The 10,725-nt window shown below is 31.8% G+C and overlaps 1 protein-coding gene across 1 annotated transcript in view; it reads left to right on the top strand.

The window, feature by feature from the left end:
- LOC107442393 (chorion peroxidase) overlaps positions 1–10,072 on the top strand; it is a gene marked incomplete in the record, with an annotated part of 37,002 nt that extends 26,930 nt beyond the window's left edge. Inside the window, 3 exon segments of the mRNA XM_071179394.1 lie at positions 6,268–6,370; positions 6,955–7,026; positions 9,782–10,072. Of these exon segments, the coding sequence (XP_071035495.1) occupies positions 6,268–6,370; positions 6,955–7,015 (164 nt within the window).
- Positions 10,073–10,725: the final 653 nt, after the last annotated feature.

Raw genomic sequence — 10,725 nt, 5'->3', positions numbered from 1 at the left:
AATATATCATCTAAAGTTGGAATTACAAAATCCTGGGAAACCGTTATCTCATTGAGTTTTCGAAAATCTAATACGAGGCGATATTTACTGTTTTGCCTAACAAATAATGCAGGAGCGTTATAATTTGAGTTTGATTTTGAAATAATCCCAGCCTTTTCTAAATCATGTATTTGTTTTCGAAATTCTTCACGCAAATGAAAAGGTATTTTGTAGGAAGGACATTTAATGGGATTGTTATGAAGTAATTGAATTTCGTGAGGATCAGTAATAGCTTCCGATAATTCTATTGTCGATCTAGCAAACGCATTTTCATGCTTTAACAAGATTTATGCAACTCTGTGTTTCATTTTGGAATCCAAATGTTTTAATTTAAAATCATGCTCGTTAATTGGTGGGGGTAATTCTCCGGATACGGGTAATTCTTCTGGCAAATCATCAAAATTATTTATTGAGCCTATAATTGTATGCTTATTTAACATAATAGCTTTATCTGTTTTATTATTTAAAACGACACGAGTTTTATTATCAATTACATTTAATAAATTATTGGTATCTTCAAAAGAAACCCCTTTTCTTTTTAATTTTTTACTTTTATCGACTGTTATTTTAGAACAATTTTCATGCAGCATTGGTACGTCGACGTAAACAACTGACGAAATTCCAGGTGGGATTAACAATTTCTGATTTAATCGTAATTTTATATGCTTACTGTTTTCATGAGTTATATTTGATACATAATTTAATGGAATTTTTTCTTCCATGATTTTAATGCTATCTTCTTTAATATTAATAGTTGCATCTCTGGCTTTTAAAAAATCTACTTCTAAAATAGCTTCATAATTTCTTGAAAAATCTTTATCCGTAACGTAAAAATTTTGTTCAACCGATGTACTTCCTATTTCTAGGATAAGTTTAAAGTGTCCTTTTATTTCTACCTGGCTACCATTTACTGCTTTTATATTTATATTGGATTTTAATTCTGAAGCTTGACCATTTTTATTTATTTTATCGAAAATTGTTGGACTCAATAGTGAAATTGTTGCTCCGCTATCTATTAAACAATTAAATTTACATTGATTTGATACTACGCTAATAACGGGCAATTTAAATTGGTCTGAATTACAAGAATTTCCGGGAGATACAGCAGACCCTGATTTTAATACCTCCCTCTGGAGTTTAAATCCCGATAATTTTGAGTATTAGCATTTCTCCTTTCTTCTGAATTGTTTGCAAAATTTCTTGTATTAGTATAATTTGGTCAAATCCAACTCTTTGTCGCGATTTTGATCTGTTTCGCCTTTGATCTCTCTCTTTTTTATAACAATTTGTTTGAATGTGCCCCTGAATCCCGCAATAATAGCACCTAACCGACGATGGGGGGGTATCTTCTCGCAGTATGATTGTTTACCTCGGCCTCATTTGTTTTCTTTTGATTTTTTAATGTGTCTACCTCGACTGATAGTTTGGAAATTTGAGCCGTCAACTCGCCTATTAATTGTTCTTGAAATCTGTTAGTGACCGTTCCCTCCCTGTTTCTCGACGAATTCTCAAAAATCTTAAAATTAGCTTCTTCTCTAATCGCACACTGTCTTCAAATGTTTGAGGGTTGTTTCTTAACACGTGTCTCTGTAGTTCTGGCTTAATACCCGCACAAAATCTTGCTAATAATATTCCATTATTTGCTTCTCCCACTGCCGGATTTGCGCCATTCGCCTGAGCGGATAGAATATTTTCGCCCAATCGACGAAGGCGATTTCCAAATACAAATATGCTTTCTGAGTCGTATTGCGTACAAGTCGCGAGTTCCTGTAAATGTGTAGTTAACGGAATTTTTTTTTTCGAAATGAGTCCTGAGTAGATGAACTAAATTATCATATTCGTTAACTGCTGAATAAGTTTCGATGAATTTCTCCGCATCATCACATAATTTAAGTTTTAATACGGTAACTTTCTCCTCGTCATTCCAATTATTTATACGTCCTACTTCATCTATTTTTTTTATAAAACTATGAATTGAATCGTCCTTTCCTTTAAATTTTGGGATTAACTCTATTAAATGCATTGAAATTCTTCGTAAACCTTGTTCCGCACCCGCGTCGTACGGCTCCGGTTGCCGTCTACCTGTTCTATTTCTATTCATAATTATTCAGAATTAAACAAATTATACGAAATAAATATTTCCCTAACGTTTACAAAATACATAAAATAAATCTACATTCTATTATAACCTGCAAGCATTTGAGACATGAAAATGAAATCGCGTACATGAGATTTTCAGCACGTGCATAATGCAACATAAGTTCTTTAACAAATTAATTCAAAAAATTCTAAACCAATTAATAAACCAAATTCTCTAAAACAATTAATAAATAAATGCATTTAAAAAACATAGCGTGAATGAAACTTAAAATTTAAGCTAGATTAATTAAGATTAGTAAAATACTGCGTTGTTCGTTAACCCGCGTGGTAAGGTGTCTCGGCACCATTGATACACCTATTGATTTCACTTTAGTATGTATCATGTTAATTTCAGTTAAAATTAGAAAACACATAGTTAAAGTTAAATTTAATTATTGAAATATTCTTGATTACAATTTGACATAACATTAAGTAATACAAAGGGGGAACGAATCTAGGATTCACTCACCAGGTGTGTCATCTCGAAAAACAGGTCACCTCAGCTATGCAAACTTTCTACTGATTCCTAAATGGTTGCAAGGGGAAACTTAGCCAAACTCACCCTTTGGCTCACTTTATCCATGTTTTTGGCGCACTTACTATTTTGGGACTCCTTGCTCTGCATCAATATAAACCATTGGTTCTCAGCGGGGGCGATACCGCCCCCTTGGGGGCGGCGAGAGTATGCTGAGGGGCGGTGGACTTGTTTTGGGCGGTAGGGGGGCGTTGGGTAAGTTTTGGGCGGTAGGGGGCGATGAAAATGTTTAGTCATTCAAATTTAATTTTAAAACTCCCAAATAAAAATATTAAATTAAGATTTATTTAATAAATAAAATTAATCCAAAAGTATTATTAAAGAAAAGAAGATTAATATAATAAATTAAGATTATCTGATACACCATTTGTGCCAGCAATAAAATGAATTTATGCGACACCTATTCTCTGATTCGAACCAGCACAGCGGGCGCATGAGTCAACAGTTTTTGCCTCTGATTCATTCAAGCCATTTGGTGGAAATTGAAGTGCATGCGCTACTATTATGAATATTCGACCCGTGTTTCGGATTATAGTTCTTTTCCCCAGTTTCGATAAGATTTAATTATTTATTTGGCCAGGTACGTGGGCGAGTTAGTTCTTTATAGTAAATCATTTATTAATTTGAAGAAATAATTGATTTTCCTTCATCGTTTGTATATTGCTGCCACCAACAATGTTGGTTAACATAAAGAAGTGTTGTTAATACTGTGCCATGTACTTGAAGTTTGGATTTATTCGACCGCTGTCGAATTCTCAACTACCCATGTGCATTTTGTTACAAAGTTTTATCTAATGAGGGAATGGAATCTATCCGTTATCAGGAGCATTTGCAAAAAAACAATCCTATCAAACAAAATAGTAATATGTCATTTTTCACGAACATCAAAGACTAGTTTCTGAAGGCCAGGCTCGCTAGCAACCTCTTCACAAAAATGCGGCGATGGACCACCGGCAAAGAGTTGATACTGCCGGCTGTCAAGGAAGTTTTAAAAACAGTTTTGCACCATCCAGTCTCATCCAATTTAATCAAAAATATCCCATTAAGCAGCGATACAGTGCAGTGACGAATTGATGAGATGGCTGAAGACGTTGAAGCTTTCTTATGCAGACTTTTGATATCCAACGAATTTTCCCTTGAAGTTGATGAATCAACCTAGCCAAGTAATGTAGGCTTTACTGTTGTCATGCGTCCAGTTTATGAAAGAGAAAAAAATTATTGAAGAGATGCATTTTGCTTGATTGTAGATACCAAAGGTGAATCTATTATTAATACTGTCGAAGATTATTTTGAAGAGAAAAACAGTCCTCTTTCGAATATTATGTTTGTTACGACTGATAGAGCTCTTGCAATAGTGGGTCGACAGGGTGGGTTTATCGCCGTTTTGAAGAGGGAGGTACCAGATATTTTAATTGTTCATTGCGTAATTCACAGACATCATTTAGTAATAAAAAATCTCGATTACTGTTTGCATCATTCATTGCAATATGTCATATCTGCTGTTAACAAAATTCGCAGTAATGCTCTCAACGATTGCCTATTCAGACAGTTGTGTAAAAAAAAATGATGAAGAATATCGCTTGCTACTACACACCGAGATTCACTGGCTATCCAAAGACGCCTGTCTCAATAGGTTTTTGAATCTTTTCGACTCTGTGCTTGAGTTTCACGAAGACAGAGATGTAGCTATGAGACACAGATTGATAGAAGTTAAGATTGACGTTGACGGTTTTATTTGTAAAATTTAATGTCGTTAATTTACAACTTCAAGCTCAATTTGAGCCTTTCTAAAAAAATTCATGAAAACAGAATTTTGGTAGGAATAAGTTCAGCCAATTTCCAATCTTATCGTATCTTAAAAAGAATGTCGAAATTCTCTCTGGTGATATACAAGAATATTGTCAACACTTTGACTCTTTTTACATGAACATTTCGGACCGTTTTAAAGATGTTTTGTCCCTGAAAGTCCCTCAATTGGTTATGAACCCTTTTGTGAATATTGAAACAGCAGCGGTTCACATTCAGGAGTAATTGGTCGAACATTCAACTAATGACGCTTTGAAATGGTGCTCGTCTCACAGAATTTTAGCTTCAATGTAACGTCAGTCACCTATACCCTGGACTGTGGACGACTAACACCAAAAATTTTTTAACTGCCTTCCCTTTCTCCTACCTTGTTGAACATGGATTCAGTACTGTTACGGATCTAGTCACAAAAAGAGAAATCGATTCGAAATCGTGAAACGAAGAGATCACCTCACTAAAAATATTGAACCGAACGTTAAGAAACTGGCTCTGAACCATTAAGTACAATCATCCCATTGACATAGTTACTTAATTGTTTCGTTGATACTACTTTTAAGTGTAAAGAAGTTATTTTTGGCTGTTTTTTTTAATTATGTCATTAAGAACAAATGACTCTTTTTAAGCATAGTTTTCTTTGCTGCATTTTTTTTCATTATCGTATTTATTTTGATTATGACATTTAGACTGCAATTTCCTGCCAGGAGAAAAGTATCAAATTAACTTACACATTATTTAAAAAAAATTAACGCATAAAAAAATTGCTTCAAAATGGTGCCTTTTATAATTCAGCACCCCCCCCCCGTCCCCATCTCTAAATAACTGGATTTTAAACAAAGGGGGGCGTTGAGATGTTTTTGGCTCCTTAAGGGGGCGGCAACGTTAAAAAGGTTGAGAATCTATGATATAAACCATTTCGTAAACTTGCTTGCCTCTTGACTCTTCAAGTTTTCACTAACTTTGTGCCCAGGAACTTCACACCTTAACGTTCATATTTCAAAACAAGTCTTCATGTTTCAACTTTAAATAACATTTAAAATTTCGTAATTTTCTCCATTTTTCGCAAAGTAAAGCAAAACAGAAAAGTAAAAAGTGTGGGGAGAGTAGCTATCCACCATGTCAACCGTCATCTGTGAAAAGGCACCCCATCCATAGAATAGAGTTAACATGTCTTATATACTAGTGAATTGGAATGATATTTGTGTAGTGATAGATACACTACTCCCCCACCAGAATTATATCTGTGATAGAATTTGATGATCGGATACCACTAGTTGATTCATTGCTGGTTTGTAAGAAGCCGGGAGGGCTGTGTTAAGATCACCGTACTTTTTGAGTGCTGATCTGAGAGCTGTATTAAGTTCACAGTCGCGGTTGCTCCTGTGTTGCCATTAGCAGTCGAGTGACTACGTTGTACGCTATGTGTTATCGAAACTGAGTAGCAGCAGTACGTGGAGATGGATAATGTCGCAGTCACACGTAGCAAGTCAACTGTTCGATGTGGACCATCCATCGAAGTAGGCGTTTCTGCCAAGGTTGGTATGTTCACATCATGTCCGAGTCACTAATGCGGGGACAGTGGTTATCGACCATGTCAACCTTCATCTATGAAAGGGTACCCCACCATAGAATTGAGTTAACATGTCTTATATTCTGGTGAATTGGAATAGTATTTTTGTAGTGGTACACTACAAAAGTAACCTTGGTTACATATTTCTGATAATACAAAGTACTTTCTCTAACTTTTTCAGCTCAATTGAGAGAGATAAAGAAAATAACTCTAGGAAAGCTAATCTGTCAAAATTCTAATATTGATCGAATACAAGCCAGGGTGATGCTTTATAACAGCAATAGGTGAGTGATTTATGCTATCTTATTATGAATTCCTTCCTTCAATTGCTTATTTTATTCACTAGTTATATAATGGTAAAGAATCATTTTTTAATACTTTTTATAAAAAGATTTAAAGTGAGTAGCGGAAATCCCGGATTTTAAAAAAGCTATAAATAGTAAACATTTATAAATGTTTTTGATTTAAATTCATTAGCAAATAACTTTATATTTAAAAAAAATATTGAAACAGTTAATTCAGAAATTTAATGGGATACTTAAAATAATCCTTACTCTTTAAGATACTGAATTAGTTTTAAGATAGTTTTGAACTCGTGGACAAGTTTTGAGAAATACATAACTCTAAATTGATTAAGAATAAAAAGTTAATAAACCAAACATTTAAAGGGAGAAACAACCCTAAAATTTACAAAAAAAATCTATTTTTTACATGACAACAGGCAAAACTAGTTAGTTAATCAGCTGTATAATATAGTCAGTTTATCAACATTGTCTATCATCGAATAATAAATAACAGGTGCCTGTCTTCCTCTAATATATTTTTACATTGTGTATTTTTTACTTTAATATTTATCTTCCTTTTATAGAAATCCTGTAGTAAACTGTAATGATTTACCAGAAATGGATTTAAGAGCCTGGAGTCGATAAAGGTTAAAGTAGTAAGTGTCATTTCTAACAAATTACTAAATTGTTTTTAATTTCCTTGTATTTATCTGAAATAAATATGTGAGAAAAAAATATAATAAATTTCGATGGAAAAAATTAATTCTCAGAGAATAAAAAGTGCTTAAAATGCATTGTTAATAATTTTATAAGGAATTCACACTCACAACAAAAGTAAAACGCTTTTTTTTCACTTAATACCTAAAAAAATTCTTATTTCAATCATCTTAAAATAATTTTAATAAAACTTAGCATTCAAAATCTATTTCTCGCGTTGCCATTATTATTACAAGAATGATATTTAAACTCTAAAAACTTACTTTCTGAGATTATTAATATGTAATCTCAAATTTTTCTAAATAAATGAAAACTGTTATTCAGTTGTATAATCAAACTATAGAAATTTTTCGAGATCTACAAATATTTAAGCAAATCTAAAAACATTTAACATAAAATGCATTATAAAAAGAAAGCTATATGAGAAATGTTGTTACCTGAGAAATATATAGAATAATTATTGGAAGAAGAGCTAGAAGAATGAAAATTGCAATCACAGATTTCCATCATATACTGCAGACTTTCAGCATTTTACATAACCAAACAAAAATTTATTTCAACTTCAAAATATATATGTATTCAGCTGCCAAGTTGCAAAAATCTATTCACCCATTAGCTTAAAACATTCTTTAAAATTTGTAAAAACAATTAAAGGTTTTGAATTAGATAATCGTTTGCATTTTCTTTAAATTAAAAAAGCTATTATAGCAAACGATAAAATAAGATTGGTTGGTATTGATTGAAATATTCATATTCCTAATTCATAAATATTCATATTCCTATAATAAAATTTTTTTTTTTATCATTGTAACCTGTTTTGCTGCACTTGTCTTAACTGCTTCAATAATGTTAAATATCTCAATAATGTTAAATAATTTCTGTTTTAATGATTGAATTTTTAACTACTAAAAATAAATCTTAATGGTTTAATGATTTGACCTCATTCATCAGTGTAATCATATCAGTGCAATCATCATCAGTGTAGTTCATCATATAAAATAAGACACAAAAGCATACTTTCTCAGAATAAACATACCATCATAATTCAAAATGTGGGGATGGGAGTCTCTGATGGAACCCTTAAGGTTAATTTTTTTAATCTCAACACAACTCAGAAAGTTTTTCAGCGAATCAAAAAACAATTGCACACATATATAAAATTCTTTCATACAAAGATAATTCCATGCAATTTTTTTTTATAATTTTGAATAATTCTTTAATAATAAAGTATAAAATTTTTTACTTCATTTCAAACAGTGTAGTTTGCAATGAAAAAATGCAAAATTTAGATAAAATTGGGGAATAATTGTTGAAAAATTTGGTTTTAAAAGTACAGATTTCTTAAAATTTCATAAGTTTAGAACTAACTTATTGCCTGATCCCGTTCAAAGTTTGTATTTCGTCATTTTAAATTACATGTTTAAAATAATGTGAAAATTTTAAGATTCAAATTTTTTTAAACCGTAATACAACATTATTAAAAAATATTTAAACTACTAAAAATGATTTTTTATATGGACTTATTTTTCGATAAACGAATTTTATAACTGTATGTAAAAATAAATTTATGATTCGTTAGAAAGTTCAGAAGATATGTTGAAATATGAAGAAGAAAAAAAAGAGTAATTAATATCAAGAGACCTTCTCTCCTGACTCAACGATTCAGAACCTATTTGCGGGTACCCCCATATTGTGCTGATGGAAAATCCATCAGAAAAAAAGTCAGAATAAGTAAGTTTCTGTGTCTAATCATACGAAGTAATTTGTGTATTTGACCTCTTTTGAGCTATGGCTTTTTAAATTCGCGATAAACAGGATGATATTTTTGTTTGCTGCAGTGTCCTCCTTAAAAGTTTGAGTGAGTGTGTGCTTTTTGACATAATCTTTTCACTTCAAACTCATCCAGAAAAAAGAAGTCTGATGACATTGTCGGTCAAGCGACACGAAAAAAATGTCAAAAAAAGGGGTCATTATTGCATATCATTATATTTCAATGTTTAAATAGAAATGCAATGGTGTTTTTTTCCCTCTGTTTAAATAGTTGTTTTACATGGAATAAAACGTCTTTTCTTTTGAAAAAAAAAACGAATATCTTTTATAAAATCAATATTTTTATCGAGCAACTTAAATATTTTTTTTTAAAATTTTTAATGATTCGTCGTTAAATTTTTTTATTCTGAACACTGCTCAAAATGCGTAGTTAAGAAAATGACCATAATTTTTTTTTGGAAAAAAAAAGGATGAAGGAATGGATTTAAATAAATCCTTATTGCGATGTCGACAATTTGCCTAAATCACATTTTTTATAAATATATTTTTTTTGAAAGATATTATACGTCAGCTTTTTTCTTACAAACTTGTAACGAGTTCTATATATTTATAATTTATAACATTAATATTCAATTGACACTTTTAATTTAGTAATTAGATAAATACTATTAAGAACTGCTTGAAAAGTTACACCTCTAATATACCCAACCCCGAAATTCGGAACTAGACCCCGTAATGATTATGGTTAGTGTTGAGAAAAGTAAAGAATAGTAAGTACGAAATTCCTCTTTTAATTGTTAAATCTGGGTTGAATTTTTAAAAAGGATAATTTTTGTCAATTTTCTTAAGTCGCATTTCGAGCTGTATCCAGAATGAAAACCTTGGCTATTCATTTCTTTTATAGTTATATTTTTCTTTTTCGAGTTATAGCATATTGGAAAAAGAGATTGGAAACATTTGCTGAACCAACTGAAGTCGATTGAAAGAAAGAGAATATCGCACTCGCATCATTTTCACTTTACCCCCTAACATTGTAAAATAAAGATTTAAGTTTATGTAAAATTTATATATAGTGTTCAGCAAGTTCCATTTGTCTTACATATTCAAAAAGTTTTTAAACTTAAAGAAGTATTGTATATCGAAAAAAAAATGTCTTTAAAAATATATCATTCCAATAAAGAAAGTACCAATAAAGCATTATTTTTTTATGACTCAGTTTATGTTTATGAAATCATGTGTTATTTCATTCAACAATAAAATTTTAAAAACTGAAAATTAAAAAATTATTTTCGCAATTCTTAAAACTGGAACTGTTCGTTCCTCACCCCCTTAAATTTGAATCGCAATTTTGAATAAAATAAACGCATTTAAACATTTTTTAGGTTTTTAAAATTATTCAATTAAATATCTACAACAAAATATAAACAATAATTCAAACTTATCTCACATAGAAAAATATAATTTTAAAGTTTTTTTTTTATGCTTTAACATTTGAAGACAACATAGGTCTGAAAAACAAAGAGAAACACGATTCTATATAATTGCGGGGTCCCATTGTGGACTGATCGTTAAGACACGGTTCCCAGCAGATCCCCGAAGTCAAGCATCACTGGCTGCGGTCAGTGTGCGGGTGGGTGACCACTTGGATCAGCCTGCGTAGGGACCGAGGGTGTGCGGTATTGGTCCACATTAAACTGTTCTACCGTAAAGTGCTCGACTTCGCGAGCAGGTCGTCGGGCTACCGAAGCGGGGGCGCCATCCCTTCCGCAGAGGATCAAAATTGTGATGGCATGTCTTCGGATCATCCTCCGGGATGTTTCCCAGACCGTCGCCAATAGCCCATTGTGCAGCTCTAGTGCGACGTAAAT

This window comes from Parasteatoda tepidariorum, chromosome 4 (genome assembly GCF_043381705.1).
Source record: "Parasteatoda tepidariorum isolate YZ-2023 chromosome 4, CAS_Ptep_4.0, whole genome shotgun sequence".
NCBI lineage: Eukaryota > Metazoa > Arthropoda > Arachnida > Araneae > Theridiidae > Parasteatoda > Parasteatoda tepidariorum.
The sequence above is the reverse complement of the archived record's forward strand: the minus strand, read 5'-3'. Positions and strand labels throughout refer to the sequence as shown.